Source organism: Ipomoea triloba, chromosome 1, assembly GCF_003576645.1.
Source record: "Ipomoea triloba cultivar NCNSP0323 chromosome 1, ASM357664v1".
In the NCBI taxonomy this organism is placed as follows: Eukaryota; Viridiplantae; Streptophyta; class Magnoliopsida; order Solanales; family Convolvulaceae; genus Ipomoea; species Ipomoea triloba.
Window position 1 is genome coordinate 3,452,191 of NC_044916.1, and position 18,849 is coordinate 3,471,039.

General features: G+C 32.5%; 2 protein-coding genes across 2 annotated transcripts in view; one reads left to right on the top strand and one right to left on the bottom strand.

The window, feature by feature from the left end:
- The first annotated feature begins 12,622 nt into the window (after window positions 1-12,622).
- Window positions 12,623-13,516, top strand: LOC115998822 (cold shock domain-containing protein 4-like). Its single transcript, XM_031238486.1, has 2 exons — window positions 12,623-12,648; window positions 12,806-13,516. The coding sequence occupies exon 2, from the start codon at window positions 12,808-12,810 to the stop codon at window positions 13,258-13,260; it is 453 nt and encodes a 150-aa protein (XP_031094346.1). The 5' UTR covers window positions 12,623-12,648; window positions 12,806-12,807; the 3' UTR covers window positions 13,261-13,516.
- A 774-nt stretch (window positions 13,517-14,290) lies between these two features.
- The window catches only part of LOC116021673 (secretory carrier-associated membrane protein 3-like), an 8,574-nt gene continuing 4,015 nt past the window's right edge, over window positions 14,291-18,849 (bottom strand). The window contains exons 3-13 of the mRNA XM_031262141.1: window positions 18,255-18,368; window positions 18,081-18,143; window positions 17,431-17,464; window positions 16,370-16,492; window positions 16,043-16,105; window positions 15,861-15,954; window positions 15,465-15,510; window positions 15,322-15,389; window positions 15,014-15,062; window positions 14,780-14,845; window positions 14,291-14,659 (exon numbers count right to left, since the gene is read on the bottom strand). Coding sequence (XP_031118001.1) covers window positions 14,573-14,659; window positions 14,780-14,845; window positions 15,014-15,062; window positions 15,322-15,389; window positions 15,465-15,510; window positions 15,861-15,954; window positions 16,043-16,105; window positions 16,370-16,492; window positions 17,431-17,464; window positions 18,081-18,143; window positions 18,255-18,368 — 807 coding nt within the window. The 3' untranslated portion in view covers window positions 14,291-14,572. The remainder of the gene's footprint in view (window positions 14,660-14,779; window positions 14,846-15,013; window positions 15,063-15,321; window positions 15,390-15,464; window positions 15,511-15,860; window positions 15,955-16,042; window positions 16,106-16,369; window positions 16,493-17,430; window positions 17,465-18,080; window positions 18,144-18,254; window positions 18,369-18,849) is intronic.

The following is an 18,849-nucleotide window of genomic DNA, read 5'->3' on the forward strand; positions in this document are numbered from 1 at the left end:
TTGAAAAATGTCGGATTTTTTTGGTTGAAAAAAAAAAAAAAAAAAAAAAAAGTCTTCTAAAGTGACAAGTACTTTCCAACAACTTTTCCAGTGGTGATATAGTTTGGTGACTTATGGTCGCACGAATTCTAATGTTCTAAATTCTAATCACGTAAAAAGAGTCAAAATTTTGAACTAGATAAGAAAGTTTAATTTAAATAATAATTTTAAAAAAAAAAAGAAAAAAAAAAGAAGCAAACTTACCATGTTTACTAGTTTTTTTTCGACAAACGTGAAAAAAAATTCAAACCGCACACACAGAGTGATAGAAGTGGTTAAGTTTCTCTCACAATTACTTATTAATTACTTATTATCGATCTTGTGATAGAAGTGGTTAAGTTTCTCTCACAATTACTTATTAATTACTTATTATCGATCTTCATGAATATTATTTTAGTGTATAATAGGAAAATAATAAATTAATTAAGATTTTTCATAGAAGTAATATCCATAGTTACGTTGGTCGGGATATCCCGACTTCCTCCTCCTATATAAAAAAAATGATTTTTAAATAACATTTGTCTCAAGTTACAAAAATATATAGATTGATGCTAGTATAAATGTCACAACTGCATGCATTGCTAACGAGTATATGTCCTATTTGAACATCTTCATGGTCCATGGATATAATTTCCTATTTACCTATTATCTCCATGGATATTGCCTCTATGGATTTTTATTCATTTTCAACCCATAATATCAAATTTCTACACAAAATGTTATTAAACTAAAATAATTTGATTTTTCAAAATTTAAAACTTTATTCGCTCGAATTTAATTAATTTAATGTAAAATATAAATTTGTAATATAAATAATAATATTTTAGTACAATTTAACATTACTGTTAAAATTTTATTTTATTCCACAATAATAATATAGTATAAAACATCCATTACATTTAATTATCGAAATTACTATATCGTTCTCACAAATGTTCAAGCAATGCATTACGGAGTGCACAATGAACATTTTTATCTTTAATTTGTCAATGTCGAGTAAGAAATTCTTGAAATAGAATATTATTATCTCTAGCTATACCAAATTTATAAATTGGTGTTTTCTTGTTTTCAAAAGAAAAAAAAAATTGGTGTTTCCCTCCAACTTTGTATATCAACTTGTTCATCACGTTTATCATCAATGATCATATTGTGCATTATAATACATGATGACATTATATCATGTAATTCACGTTTATCCCTAAAATGACAAAATGTACTAGTCCCTTGACTATTGCAAATCGTGATTGGACAACCCCAAATGCATGTTCTACATCTTCTGTACACGATTGGTGCATTATCACAAATAATTTTTTTTGGCTCTCGTGGTTCATAAATAGTTTGTACCAAGATTGACCATTTTAGATATAATGGTTTACTATTAGACGACAACACCTAAGAATTGTACTATTGCAAAGAGAGATCATCAATTTGATCAATATTTTGATAATTTGGAAGAAAATGAGGATGTACTCAAAGATTATTAATTTTATTTTCTTGAAGTTATATTTTATTTTTTGAAGTTGTGTTGTATTTTTAATATATATAAATTTTATATGTCATATGTATTTTAATTTTTATTATATGTTGCAGTTATGTTTGATGTATTTAAATTTTAACTAACATATATTCAATATTAGTCTTGTTTCAATTGTCTCAATGAGATATTTAAAATGGTATAATTTTTTTTAATAATACAAATTTTAAATGGTGTAAATAGAATTTGTTATTTGCACCACCTTCATTAAAATTAGTTAAACATTATGTTTTTTATTTAAAATATTTATTCTTTATTATTTATTTTTATTTCAAATTGTGATAGTATAATAATTTTGTCTATAATATTTTAAAATTATTTATTTAAAATATTTATCATGATTTCAAACTGTGATAGTATAATAATTTTATCTATAATAATTTTTAATTATTTTTTATAGTATCTAACATTTAATAAATTTTAATGATAAACTTAATTTTTTTTTGTTATTCTAATATTCTTTATAACTCAAATTTTTTGTATTCATTATTTTACCTTATTATAATAATATAATAAATTAATTTTGAATCATTAAAAACTGTTAAAAAAAAACACATCAACATCACAATAAAATATAATAAGAAAAATTTCAATCCAATATAATATTCTCATGAGTACAATTAGAGCGTACATATTCATTGTTACTATTAATTCGATTCACATATGGAGTAATTCATGCATCTGCACAATCATATTTAAATAAGCCCATTATGGAGTAATAGTAGACATTGAATACCCTCATGTCAATTTTACTTTAACATAATGATTATTATTAAGATAAATAATTAAATTAAATTAAATAACTATTTAAAAATTTAAAAATAAAAATATTTAAAAAACAAAAAAAAAACAAAAACAAAAACAAAACCAGAATAACCCATCGCCGGCGATGGGTTGTTGTTTTTGTTTTCTTTTATGTTTTTATTTTTAAAATTTTAAATAATTATTTAATTTTATTTTATTAAAATAATATTTTTAATTCAAATATTTTTTTTTAAAATTTTATTTCTAATACTTAATTTTTATGTAATTAAATTACATTTGATTATAGTAATGTAAATAGTTATATTTACAACCTAATTATTATTTACATCCCCTATTAATTTTTTTTTTTTTAGTACTACACCTTTTAGAATTTCAAAGTAATACAAATAGCAACACCTTTCAAAATGGACTAGTGCACCTACAAATTTGCATGTGCAACTTCTCTCTCTCTCTCTCTTCATTAATACAAGAACATCTTATTTTGACTGAACATTCCTCCTAGGTCCCAATTAGCTGGCCCCACAATCTGCCTAAAAAAAACCCCACAAATTTGCCTGAGGTCCTTCTCTCCAAAACAAAACCCCACAAATTTGCGTGAGGTCCTTCTCTCTTCAATATTACAAGAAAATGTTAGGAAAAAATGACACTTTCCCCCCTAAATTATAGACTTATAATATTTTTTTTCTCTCTAAATCATTTATATACTTGCATTTATCCTCTCAATTATTTTAAAAGTGACAAATTTTTCTCTTTAGTGTTAAATGGACATTTATAGCATTAAAAATAATTATTTCATTTATTTTTTTATCCAACAAATTATTATTTATATGTATGAATAACAACAGTTTGATTTGAATGTAACTGAACACTATATCAAGTTATCAACTGAACTAAAATAACAAGGATTGTTCTTGTTACAATTCAGAACCGGACAAAAATAAAATTTATTTATTTTTGTAAATTATATTTTCTATTTTAAAATAGTTTAAATTCAACAATCATTATATTTTTTGGGTTCCAAATCATAACAACAACCATTTCTGTTATTTAAGTTCAGTTGCTATAGTGTTCGGTTCTTTTCAAATAGAGCCGTAGTCATCCCTACATATAAGCAATACTTTGTTAGAGAAAAAAAATAAATGAAATAATTATTTTAAGGATAAAAATGTTCATTTAAGTATTTAAGATCAAAGGATAAAAATTAAGGGAGCAAATATGAGTACATAAATAATTCAAAGAAAAAAGTGTAATAAATATTTTCCCAGCATCTTATTTTGCGTCAATATTTTTCATTTTAAAAATGAAACCGGTTCGTCCATTGCGTCAATATATATGGACCCTTCTTCCGTGCTCGCTTGTCCCTTGTCCCTCAGTAGCACAGCGTTGTTTCTTTCTTCCTGCTCTCTTCACCCTCTATAGCTTTCTTTTCTGGAGGTCTCGACCTTGGAAAGTGGGAAACAATGCAAATGCAAGAAAAACACAACCAACAAGAGTTCCTAACACCCCCCACTCCAAAACTAATTCTCTCCAAAAAGAGGTCGAGCTTCTGGGACAAAATAGCGCTTATCGTCATCTTCTTTCTCATGTTCATCCCCTTTGTATCTGGCATCGTCATAGAAGCCAAATACTCATCACTTTCTCACAGCCATGGCCCATCCATCACGGCCCCCCGGAAACTATTGGTCCAAACTCTCTCAAACCGAAGGCAGAGCCCAGCGGTTCATGGAGATCCGCGGCTTGGGAGATTGCTACGCTCTGGTTCTGATGACCACAGCCGAATCTTAATGGACGAACCACCAAAGCAGAGCCCAGCTGCTCATGGAGATCCGCGGCATCGGAGATTGCTACGTTCTGGTTCTGATGACCACAGCCGAATCTTAATGGACGAACCACCAAAGCAGAGCCCAGCGGCCCATGGAGATCCGCGGCTTGGGAGATTGCTACGCTCTGATGACCACAGCCGACTCTTAATGGACGAACCACCAAAGCAGAGCCCAGCGGCCCATGGAGATCCGCGGCTAGAATGAAGGTACTATGTCAATATGCATGCTGTGTTAAGCTAGGGAAGGATCATTGTATTATACTTTTCATAGTCTGTTTGCTGATAATGCTGCTACTATATTTATTTACTTCTGTTGAATGTCTTTGATTAATGGGATCTTTGACCTGGCTCACGGATTCTCCCAAGTTTTTGTCCTGTTTGAATCTATGGAGTGTGTGTTATATATCTGAGTATTTACTCCCTGCCTATACACTGCACTTATAATCTCAAGTCGTTAGTTATTTACCAGTTTTCACCGCTCATAACGTTCCTAACTGTTCAATGATTGTGTGGCGGATGCAAAGTTGCAGATACTCTTGGGGTTAGAGGGGTTGGGGACTTACAAGAGATTGAAAAGGTAAAGTAATTTGAAAAGAAATACAAGAGATTGAGTTTCTATCACCACTACTTTAAAGTTTAAAAGCAACCTTTGCCTTTGTGTTCCAGATACTCTTGGGGTTGGAGGGGTTGGGGACTTTTAGAAAATAACAAAAGAGAAGTGTAAGCAAAAAACCCTTTTTAGATTAAAGTACGTAGTCGGAACACGTTTTTAAGAATGTGGAGAACCAAATCCAGATTTTTGGCAGTAACGTAACTGCCCACAATTTTTATTTTTTGACAATTTTTTCTCGACAGCTCACTAGGAATAAATGGTTTGGACTGATAAGACCAAAAAAGTGATGAGTTAGGGTTGAACCAAGTCAAATTAATAAGAAAATATCACTGTACTACTTGGCTACCCAATGAATAAGTTAGGCTCTCCTTATTATCAGTGTAAGTGTATCTCACCTTTAAAAGTATATCTCATATTTATATTATTAAATTTGAAATTACTTCAATTTTCTTTACATCCTGTATTAATAAATTCATATAGTTTTTAGTAGAAATATATATAATAACAAAAAAAATATTAAAAACCAGATTTAAAATAGTGAGTTGAAAGCTAGAAATAGGATTTTTGACAGGCAATAAGCACTTAAATAATATAATTCAAGTGTACCATTTTTTTCTAGAGGAAAAGGTGGTTAAGGTGCAAAGGAAAAGGAATCAACTGAGGAATCCGAATTGGACCTAAATGGAACCCACAGTGGCAATACAAAAATTAAAAAAAAAATAAAAAATTGTTGTTGTATTACCTAACAAGCGATAAACTTACCGTCTTGAGGTTAGCCTTAGCCCAACGCCCCAACATACGGAGTCAACCGCCGTCAACCGTCGTAAATCCACTGCGAGCACCGACCAACATTGCCGCCGGTTGATGAACCAAAACCGATCCGGATCACCGACAACGAGATTCCGGCCTCCGTCGCCGGACCGACGGTTTTCAACACCAAAGGAGACACGGGCGAGAGGCAGGGACCACACGAGACTTTTTTTGGGACAATAAACGTATTGATAGCGACTGTTGCTCCGCCATTGCACCCCGACCCCGGCGTGTTTGATCGGCACTTTCTTTATTCTCCGACGCTCCCTGGCCATTGCGACTTTCTTACACATGAAAGGGATGGCCTTGCAAAGCCGAGGTGGCTTTAAAATAAAATGATTGGCCACAGAATTAATGCTTGAATTTTAAAAATTGATAGTGTATTGGGTATAACAATAATTTTTCAGCCAAGTACAAATGATCCCCATATGCTTTCCCCTTTTTATATTCAACTATCTATGATTTCCCTTTTATTCTACCCTTTTATATTCAATAAAACAAAACAATCTTTCCTTTTTCTTTACCACAGAGGCCCCCACCAAAGAGGCCCCCACCAAACAATAACATCAAAGCCAACAAATTAATGCACATGCTAGCATCACTTCTACCAACATAAGTACGTAAATATATATACGTTTCGTATGCAAATATGCGAACAAGAAAACAAACAAATACTTAAGTAGAAGTACTATCAAACCCACTAATCCTCCTACTACTCTTAATAATTATTGGTTAAAATACAAACACATATAATTATATTAACAGTTATGATGAATTATTACACTAAAATAATGATAGTCTATAGATTTATTTTTTAATAAAAAATATCAATATATGTGTTATATAAAAGATATCAATTAGAACTTTTTAATGATATTTTTTTATACATTAATTTTATCTGTACAAAAAATTAAATTAAATTAAAAAAAAAAAGAATATGTTAAGTGCATGTAGGAACATGCAGGATCCACAATATAACTATTATGCCATCTTTCTTACAATCTCCCCTCCCCTCAGAGAAAAAAAAACATTTCATTAAGATTGCTCTTGAATGGGGTCATGGGACCCCATGGGTCCATTTTGTGGGATAAGTTTTGGCCCAATCGTTCAAGCGGGGTGTCCATCTTTATGGGTGAGGTATTAACCCAATAAGAATAATGGAAATCTATTGGGCTAAAGAAAGAAGAAAGCTTGGAGTAAAATAATATAAGATGTACTATCATGGGGGTTCAAACCCAAAACCTTCAACATAACAACACAAGTTCCAAACCACCAACCACTCAAGATCTTATGTATTAAAGGGCAGGAATCTCCACTTATGCATGTGAGCGCCTTGGAAACAAAGTAGTGGGGTAACACATGTGTGGCTAATATTGAAGGCAACCTGATGCCATCCATTTGTCAACGACCAGTGAATCCTACAATTATATAAATAGCCACCATTGCCTCCACTTTAAAGACATCCCTTAGGCTCACTAAACCCCTCCTGGTCTGTTGGTTTGAGTCATCTTCCTCCTACTGGCACGCTAGCTAGGGTTTGAGTCATGATGGTAAAATATTTAGTTCTATTTTATTTATTAGTTCCCTAGCTTGTTTATTTATTTATTTATTATTCGGGCTGCCATTTTAGACCCTACTCAATTCCTTAGGGCTATAGTATTTATTATTTATGTATTTTTTGGGCCGCCGTTTTGAGCCAATATCTCGGGCCTAAAGCCCCACGTAATAATACTACTATTTTCCTACCCCCGTTCTATACCTCTATACCGGTTTATGGTGGATCCGGTCTCAATAAAACCATCAGCTCTAAACTTTACATGAACCTGATATCTATATTTCTATCCATACTAAACCCATACATTATATTCAATGGTAAAATAAATTCTTAAGTTTTATTAGAAAAATGTAATCAAATCTTTGAACTAAAGAAAATTTTAATGAGACCCTAGCTTGAAATTAGAAAAAATACAATAAAGGGTGTGTTTGGTTCACACATGGGAATCGAAATTCGAATGGGTATCAAATACTTGGTAATGGTAATGGGTTTCGGTGAAAGTATTTTGCATGTTTGGTAGTAGGGTGGAATGAGAATGATTATTAATAGTTGGGGAAGAAATGAGGAAGGGAAATGAAACCCTTATTTCATTAGGGTATGTGTTTTTCAATTAATGGGGTATTTCAAACCCATAATAGTATTCTAAAAACCTATCAACCAAACAATAACAATCACTTTGATACCCATATCTTGTGCCTAAACCCACCAACCAAACACACCCTAAAATTATTTTTATCTTTAATAATATGTTACCAGCGTACATGACATCCAAGTCATCATTGAAAATATATAATATAATTATTTTAGTCAAAAAATTGTTTAGTTTATTTTTAAAATTATTATAATAGAAAAGAAATCTAAATTAAGAACAATGTAATGATAGATAAAAATACATCTTTAAGCAATAATAATTGATGTGGCCATGAGGCCACGAGCCTATTAGATTGAAAAGGTCTTGCCAAGAGGAATAAAGGAGAGGAGGTGTTTGTGGGCTTGAAGAGATTAGGACAAGAGCTAAGACCTCGTTGGCTTGGCTTCCATGTCCTCCTTTTTCATCCTTGTTGGGTATAAGGCACTTTGATATGTATGTGTTTTATATTATTATGTTTTGTGTTATAAAATTTTATACTTTAAAAATATGAATTCTGTATTTAAGATAAGTTTTTATTTTTTTTAGAATTACCTAAAACAAGTTAAGAATTGTGTGTCATGTTATGAATCATGATACATGATATAAATTGCCCCTGCATCAACAAAGAGGATTTGGTTCATTTGGACTTTGGAGTACAAGTAGCCATATTTGTTAGGGATGGATATTGATATGATTGAATCAAATTGAGTACCGGAGTCCAACAAGTCCAATCCAAAGTCTAATAAACGATTTAGTAATACAGCCCAAGCAATGGTCCAATTCTAGAAAGCCCGGTTTTTGTGAGCATTAAATGTGGCAAATTATACTGTCCACCTTGCAAAGTGGACCTGGTTCCAAAATTACGTCGTTTTTGTCATTTTTATCTTCTTTTTTTTTTTAGTAAACATATTGCTGAATATAAAGTTGTCCAAAAATGTGTGAATGTAGAGGTTTCAAAGTGTGAATGTAGAGTATAGAAATCGTGAATGTAGATTTATGATTGTGTGAATGTAGAGTTGCCCAGAAATGTGTGAATGTGGAGGTTTCAAATTGTGAATATGGAGTATAGAAATCGTGAATGTAGAGTTATGCATGTGTGAATCTGTAATAGAGTTAAGAAGTTCTAGCAACTTGTAGCCCTGTAATGTGTGAATGTGGAGTTCTCAAGTTGTGAATGTGGAGTATAGGACTTGTGAATATAGAGTTTTGAATGTGTAAATGTGGAGTTTACAAATTGTGAATGTAGAGTATAGTGTATGTGAATGTAGAGTATAGTTACTAAACATATAATCCTATAATGTGTGAATATGGAGTTTACAAATTGTGAATGTAGAGTATAGTGTATGTGAATGTAGAGTATAATGTATGTGAATGTAGACCCAGGTGGACCTGGGTCCATGGCATAACAACCCTCAAATTTAGAGTCATCACAATCGTTATATCGTGGACCACGGTGCACATAACAATGTGCACCACGTACTTAAACGACGTCGTTTCGATGTTAGTGGACGCAAACGCGAATAACTCCAGGAAATTCATTATCTATAATACACATAATCATTATCTAGAATACACAGAACATTTGCCTAGAATACACAGAATGTTTGCCCAGAATACACAGAATATTGACACAAAATACATAGAACTCATCCTCCTAACATTTGAATGCACAAACACATCACAACATGTGTTAATAACATGAATACACAGAATATTGACACAAAATACACAGAACTTATCTTCCTAAACATTCAAATGCACAAACACATCACAACATGTGTTACTAACATTAATACACAGAACGGTTGCCTAGAATACACATAATGATTGCTTGGAATACACAGAACGATTACCTAAAATACACAGAATATTAACATGAATACATAGACCGGTCGAAACGAGAAACGTGATTTCCAAAAAAAGGAACAGTTAATTTATCATGCTCAAAACGACATCGTTTACGTACGTAGTGCACATTGCTATGTGCACCGTGGGGCACGGTATAATTTGCCAGAGTCATCATCGCCACATAGTAGACGAGACCTCATTTTCAAAACCTATTATCTTATGATTAGATGTTGTAAGATAGCTCTTAGTGGCCATATTCTCTAAAGTTTGTAGTATAAATAGTAGTTCATTGCATAGAACCTATATTCAACTTTTACCAATTATACCCTTACCCATGCAACATTTTAGACAGATAATTATATAACGAATTTAAATAGTTAAAAAATACACCGAGACTAAAATATTGCTATCAAAATCTACCATTGCACTCCTTTATATAGGGTTGCATGTTGTGTGGCATGTCATATATACAAGATTTGTCTAACTTAATAGAGAAAATTATCAAATAAGTGTTCAACCATTTCATGAAGTTTTAATCGCATTATTTAAATGGGAAAAAAAATCATATAACCAAATAGAAAAAAATAAAGTGCAATAAATTTTTTTTTTTTTGCTTGTAGTTTACCTATTATTGCAAGTTATTGTTGGCGTAACTTTCATATAAAATATTAGTTATGGTTATTGTGTTAACAATGAAAAGTCGCGAATGTCTAAATCTAAACACAACTACTATTTTTCTATCTTTCTTTCTTTCATTCTTTGAAATTTCAATAAAAAAAAAATACTTTAAAAGTTAAAATAGTACACATAACTTTTATACAAACAAGTAATATTGTATGTGAAAGTTATAACAATAATAAAGGATTATATCCCAACCCTGTATACTCTGCTCCTACCCTGGATTGTCAATGTGTCACGCTTTTAATGAGATTGACAGTATTAACTTTTTAATATTTAAAAATGCTAATCACATATACAATTGTCACATACAAATAGTCACTTCTGATGTGACAAAATGTAACATCACAAATAAGCAATAACTATCTAAACATGTAATTGTCATATCATGAATGACTGTGTGAGTAACAAATGTAAGGATGTATATGAATTATGATGGTTCTTTAATACACCATCTGTCCCATTTTTTCATGTCCCATTTATATTTACTAGTCAAATCAATTATTTCTTTTTTACTTATTTTTCTTTAGTATATTTTAATTATATTTAAATTTAATTTTTTTTGTGTAATAGTGATTTTAATGTAGTTTCTAAGTATATAAATTTTATATACTAATACTAAATTTAATATTATGAAAAATTAAATTCAAAATAACTTTAATTAAACTTAGCTAATCGAGCTAAACATATAAAATGAGATGGATAAAGTAATTAATTTCTCACGGCAATAATATTAAGCACAAAAATAAATACAAAATTACTCCTATTTTGGTTGGGTCTTGTTGGTGCAGCTGTGCAAACGCAATGCATTTACATTGGCTGGTCCCCTTCTAGATGAACTTAGGTTTAGAATTTAAGTTTTTGGGGTCCAGCCTATATATGATGTTTTTATTGTACTAAATTTGGTTGTCTCATCAATTTAGGGAAATCTCGAGGGTACCATATTTTAGTCTATTGTTTCATCATATTCGTTTTCATACAATAAAGTGATAAGCTATACTATTGTGTTAAATTAAAGGTAAATGGTGTGAATCACACATAGAGTATGAATAAAATAGTATGAATCTTTTTTCAATTTAATCAGATGTTTGAAATAATAACTACAATAATGAGTTAATAGCCAATTTAGTCATCGACTATAGTGGTTTTTTTTTTATTTAGTCTTAAACGAATTTTTGTACTTAATTAGGTCATCGACTTTGATGGTTTTATCCATTAGAATCAAGAACTGAATTGAAAAAATTCACTATAGTCGATGACTAAATTAGGTAAAATCACTATAGTCGAAGACAAAATTGAGTAAAACTACTATTATAGTCGAGGACTAAATTATGTATTAATATAGATGAAATTACCAAACTATCTTAACATAGGACTCAATTGAGTAAAATCATCAAAACTGAGAACCTAATTAAACACAAAAAATTATTTAGAATTAAATCAAAAAAAATTATTATAGTCAAGACTAAATTAATTATTAACTCTTACAATAATGAAATGGGACTTTAATCCATTTAATAATGATAATGTTGAGTAATCGATCGGTCAAGAAGTATACATTTTGTCATGCATTTTTCACCTATTGAGTAGAGAAAAAGAAATGAAAATGTTAATCTCTATACATTACATTCAATTATTACGTTAAAAATAAAAAGTGTCACATATAAAAAGTGGCCTGGGACAAACGGTAGTCGTCAATCTGGGATGATTATTCTCTGAAATATTAAAAAAAAAAAGTTGTTTATAATTTTGTAAATATTACAAAGTTTTAAATGCTAAAAGTGTACTATGTAAAATTATAAAGTGCAACGATCAAAATAACGGGGTAAATTCAATAATACGTAGATGTATCTCAATACTTGAAAATTTAAAGTGCATCCGAGGATATGTAAAAGTCCACACAAGACAGTTACAGTTTTTCGCATCACTAAGTGCACTTTGAAATATTATTCAGTGCATTTTGCAACAGAATTGCTTGGTATACTTTTAACTTTGAAAAAATTTGAAATATTACTAAAAAAAAATAGAAATATTACAAATAAAGCAATCTCCCTAGAAGTATTAGTCTAAGTAGATAAAATGTCTCACTTAAAACTTATTTCTAGTGACACGATATAGATGCTCCTTTAATTTCAAAGCTATATTAATTATTAAGTCAATTTAGAGTTATATTTAAAATAAAAATTGCAAAATTCTCCGTTTGAAACGCGAGATAGTGAGTGTAATAATGGCGCCCAAGTAGTCCACACCTGCCACCCACTCTCCTCTCTTCAATGCTTTTACACCGTTTTTGATAGCTCATTCCAATTTCTGCTTCAATTAAAACACTATACTCTATATGAAACAGACACATGTACATCCATTCTTGAATCTCTATGATCTCCATATATACGTAAAATCCTTCTTTCCCTCTTTTTTTTTTTTTTTTTTTTTTTTTTATAATTCTCTCTCTCTCTCTCAATAAATGCCACTCTACCCACATTTCTGAACAAAGACTTTTTGAGTTTCAGCGATGAAATCCAAAGCAATCATCATCCTAGCGTTCTTGCTCATCCCGGCCATCTTTGCGCTCCCAGATCATGCAACTCGGAAGCACGGCAAGCACCACCACCACCACCGCCGTGAACATCCGCGTTCCGGGAAGACCTCGGAGAAAGACAGCGGCGGCGGCGGAAGTGGAGGGTTTGGGGGGTTTTTCGGGCCGGGAAATGAATTCGGGATGCCGGATTTTGGGGCCGGGTATGGGGCCGGGTTCGGGGGCCCGAACGGGGGAGGGTATGCGAAGGGAGGGACGGTGAGGCCGACGGTGGTGTGCAAGGAAAAGGGGCCGTGTTACGGCAAGACGCTGAGGTGCCCGGAGAAGTGCTTCAAGGAGTATAGCCGCGCCGGGAAGGGCTACGGCTACGGCGGCGGCGGCGGTGGTTGTACTATGGACTGCACCAAGAAATGTCTTGCTTATTGTTAATCACTTATTATTATTGTAATAATCTCGTTTAATGTTTAAGAGATTCATGAACGCTTTATTTATTACTCCGTATTAAGCAGTTTTTGGGTAGAAGGTTTAATATTAATAGTGAGAAATGTGTCGTGGCATCGTAGTAAAATGGAGTTTAATTTGATGTTTTTCGTTTTGTTTAAGGTTTTGAATTATTTTGAGGACATAAATTGCATTTGATGTGATCTTTGAATTATTTTGAAAATATAAACCAGATTTGACGTAATTCTCGTCTTCTTGAGTCATTTTCAAACATAAATCACATTTGACGAAGCACTGAATCAAATGAGGCTTTGACTAATACACTATTAATTAGCACTCAAATCAAATGGCCCATTGACTAATCAGAACGCAAAATCAAGTGACCCTTAATTATAACAACTTAACAAGTCTTCTCAAACGACATTCTAAAAACATCATTAATATTTTGTAAGCGGCTGACGTGAAAGACTTATTAATGTCTGCTCATTTTATTTGGTGAACGTAATTAATGAAAATGAAAACGATAAGATTTAGACACGAATCTGTGGTGTCCAAAAAGGTTGAAAGTATGGTTTCGTTTACTACTGACTATTTATGCTTCAGTAGGTTAAGAAAGTAATTTATGAACAGATACTACGTTATAACCGAGTCAATAGTACTCAAAAAAAAAAAAAAAAAAACTGAACTTTTTTTTTTCAATTGGAGAATAAAAAGCAAGTGGTTCAATAGGTTTGCAGGAGAAATCTCTCGCTCTAAGTTTTTATAGTCCAATTTGAAAAGATAATGCCCAAGGAGCCACAGGCGTAGCAATTGTCCATGCTCAACTATGTGTCCTTACAATCTATGATCCAAAAATCAACTAAAAACTGTCCAACCAAATCATCCAGTAATTATCATTCAATTTAGTATCAACTTGCATGAACAAACGAAACAAATCATTTAATTTCATGAGAAAACGATAACATGATTGATTTTTTTTATCACCTATCTTTCTAGAATCTTCGAAGACACCCAAATATAGATGCACCAAATAATGATTAATGAAAACGATAAAGATTTACACCCACGAATCTGTTGTGTCCAAAAAAGGTAGAAAGTATAGTTTCTATAATGTAATCAAGGCACTTTGGTCAAAAGGTAAACCATATATCGCAGGAACAAATACTAACATATGAAACAAACATATATGCCTAAGCTGAAGTAAGCAACTCATGTATCTGGCGCCCGCCTAATTGGCACAAAGGCAGGCCAACTAGTCAGTCCCCAAAATCATTCAATGCAGCAGTGGGAGGGAAGAACATTATATCGCCGCTCTCAAGGCTCCTCTAGCAGCCTCGCGTTTCATCTCTGCAGCTTTGCCACTGCCTCGGAAATACATGTAGACTTGCTGCAAAATGACAGGGCGCTCGATAAGAACAATTTGGATTCCGGATACTCAAGGTGCGAGACTGTAAGTAGTCCCTTGTGCATTTATAAAGTATATATAAAGAATGAGATTGAGGCGTACCTGAATAACCCAGACACTGATTACTGATTCCAGGCAAAAAAAGCCAAAGCCGATGAAGTAGAAAATCTGTTAACATAGGAATCACCAGAAACTATTCAGTGGGTAGACTCTTGCTATATGACACACATTCCACTTGCGGATGGTTCTTTTCTCTTTTAACAGCCCAGAAATGTGGAGAGGGGTAAAAGAAAAAGAAAATATAAAAAAATCCCCAAGCATATGCTCAATACTTACCCCGACCAATACTTGCTTGCCTACGAGATCTACTGCGGGCAGGATACCTCTGTTCCAACAAATAACACAGGTTCAGATTATTAGTAAATGTATATAACCAACTCCTTTAATGAGATGGCATCGGCATAGATTTTGCACAGATTGACAAACTAGAAGTTGGAGTTTACAAAACTGTAACCATAATCATCTTCTCAAATAGGTGAAGACAAATTGTGATGCAGAAATTTAACCAATGAAAAAAAAAAGTGCAGTAGCTATCAAATGAGTTCCCTAAAGAAGTTTATATGCAAGTAGCAACAGGAATTTACGTTAGAGATTTGCCTCTGAAAACTACTGGAGGAGCAACAGCAGCAAAGATGCAGAATCCAATGTGAAGCTGCACAGAGGGGCAAGATGTGAGAATTTTAAATCACAAGGCAAGGAATACAGGACTTCAGCACAAGAATCTTACCAAGTAAAACATGAAAAACCATCCAAACTTCATTGCACTTTCATTCCTGCAAAATCCATTAAAATATAAGCCACATCACAACATGTTTAAAAATGCCTTACATAAGAAAAGGATAGACACATTTAATCAAAATAAGGAATCGGATGCACATGCATTGCAATATATACACAAGTATATACACAAAAGGAAAAGGTGAAGAAGTCAAGAACATTTAGTGTCATAAAGTAAAGAGTTACCACCTACAAAACTAGCATGTATTACAATAAGTATTTTTCTAAGGTAAAATTTAGCAAAATAGTTCGCAATCCCCAACACCTAAGATTGCCAGACACATTTTATCAAGAATAACTGATTCATTGACACAAGTAGAATTTGGTTCAACTGAGGAAAATTTACCTAAAAGCACGATATAGTGGACGATACCACAGTACATAGGCTCCTGGAACCCCTGAGATGAAATAGATAAGAGATAGGAACCAGATTTTTACATCTGCAACAAAAATCTTCAGATTAGAAAACCTAGTCAAGAGCATTATGATTAATAGCATTCACCTAAATCAAACATGATGTTTACATACCTCCCTCTTTAATCCATGCAGTAGTGACAGCAACTATATTCCACAAAAGACAAGCAACAAGCCCTGCTCACCAACAGTGCATATAAAAACAACGCATTACAAATAAGGAAACAAGTAGCCATATGAAAAAGCTTGAAAACTTCAAATCAGAAAAGATAGACCTCTATAAAATACAAGCTGGGCACTAGAACACCTAAAAGTTCTAGAAACCTATAATTTTCTCAATCAATAATGGGAGTTCGACAGCATATACACAGCCTAGCTAAAATGGAGCTGCACAATATGAGGAATTTTCGATTCCAACATAGGAAACAAAACTTGGCATACCCAACAAGGTTGTAAATGCAACATACTGCAGCCTCTGAAGATGAATTGGAATTTCATTAGCAATATCATGGTGAATTATTGGGAAGAATGGAGGCCAGTTCTTCTCCTCAAGAACAATACCGGCTGCACATCAAAGTTGACAATTCAATTTGTAAGTCAGTCAATAGATATTTCAAGACTATGGTTGCATCAAACATTGTAAAGCTACAAGACAATTTGCCACGCATGTTGCAGATGAAAAAGAAGTTAAGGATAAAACATGAACAATGGATAGGCATAAGGAGGCTGTAAAAAGCAAGCCCAGTGAAGTGAAAAGGTTACACTAAATTATGTAATAAATAAATAATTAGAATTTTGTGAGACAAATTGTATGTCTGCAGCACTAATTTTTTTTATTTAACATAATTCAAACTGTAAATGTCAAAAATTTTGCTCTTCTAACCCTGATCAGGATATGCTTTTCCTGGCACAGCCTTTTGTCTATTTTGGCTTCTGGAGCATTCCCCAATATATAAATGAAAGAAATAGTCCTTTGCTATCTCCTCTATGACATCATCCATCATGTTATACTATGTCAGTGTATTTTTATCTTCTTTTTTTTTTGGTTGGTAACCGATTTAAGTAGATACTATGAACAATACACAAATCTACACTTTGTAGAGGTGTACATTATACTTTTCAAATTACTCTGAAGTAACTTTTTCATTTTGCATAGCTTTACTTCACATGTTAAGTTTTATCATTGTGTTGTACTTCATATTATGTATATTATTCCATTATGTAATATCAAACAATTACAATCTAGATATTTGTGTTAATCATACTTAGTGAATAGTTAACAGTTATACCTTCAATTTGCTGATATTTTATCTAGCATGAAAGACTGCTGATACTTTAAAATGCTATACTTCATTCTTCTCAAATTATATCTTGGCAATTTCACCAGTGATCATTGTATGCATGTATTACTCAAGTCTAACATGCCATAAATCCTTAACAAACAATAGAGGTTATGGAATAGAGATGCGAGAGGAAAGATATCAAATAAGAGTAAAAATCACCTCGAGCAGCAGCATCTTCTCTCCGCTTTAAGTCCTGAATTACAGGGGAAAAAAATCAAATAATGAAAAGGTATTTCACCACACCAGTAAATAAGAGGAACTTTCTTTTTGGGGAGTATAGAAAGAAAAAAATTGGGAAAATGTCCATTCACTTCAGTGAGAGACGTGGTTGATGAAGGTAAAAGGAATATTGACAAAAGGACGTAGTAGCGTATTGAAATTAATTTGGATTACACCCTTGCATAGGAGCCCATGATGCATAGTTCTGCAACTGGACCAAATGTTTGAGATTCATAACCATTTAATTTGAATTGGTGCACTGTAGACAACCCTCTCCCAACGTACACATTTCAGATATACAGTTCATTTCACATTGTGGAGCTTCACTATAATAAATTACCACCAAAAAAAAGAAAAAGAAAAAGAAAAAAGTGTATTGTACACAAAGGCATCATGACATCTACTTATTGGATTTTGTGAACAGTTCTGAAAATTTTCCTGCAGTTGTAATGATGTAGCAATCCAAGCTCTACACAAGCCAGTGAGAACAAGAATATACACCAAGATGCAGGACTCAAAATAAGGAAATTTAAAACTTATTAAGACAAATGTTGATAAGAAAGAAGTTCATATTTTCCATTAATATATACCTGCTCCCTTCTCCTCAGTTCAGACTCTTTAGCCTGTAACTCCTTCTCTTTCTTTTTTAAATCCTGTGTTTAAAATTGATATCAATCTATAAAACCAAATTAATAGACATCAACAAACAACAAAGAAGATGAACACAGCTATGTGTATTCATCAATTCTGGAAGTTAAACACACCGATGTATTGTCTAGTGGAATATCAACAGAGTCATTGCTATTATAGAAACCAGCTGGTTCAGGAGGAAGAGGTGAAAGCCTTGAGTTTGTGGCTGGAGGAACACTGCCAGAGCTCTGCAATGAGAAAAGAAAATATTTAATCAGATGTTTTGAAACATGTTAGTATGGAGAATTAGAGGCTGTTAACATATAAGAAATATCAAACAGATAAAGAATGAAAATCAAAATATGTTTTATGCTTGTGTGTAGTACTCAGGCAGTCAGGTACACAAATGGAGCTACAAATAGAAGTGGAACTTCTCTTTTCTTTAAACATACTAACATATTTCTTTAAAATTTTGAGTTGAGATTCTTGAAATAAGTAAATACTTAATAGTTAATACATAGTTTTTTAATATCAAATTTTATTTGCAAAAGTTAACCTTAAAAATATCAAAACTTAAAAAGTAAAATTTAATTAATTTACCTCCATAACAGCGAATTGGGACGGATGCAGTAGTATTCCGTTAAAAAATTTAGAAATACATTCCATTCACCACCACCACCCCCCCCCCCCCCCCCCCCCCCCCCCCCCCCCCCCCCTTTTTTTTTTTTT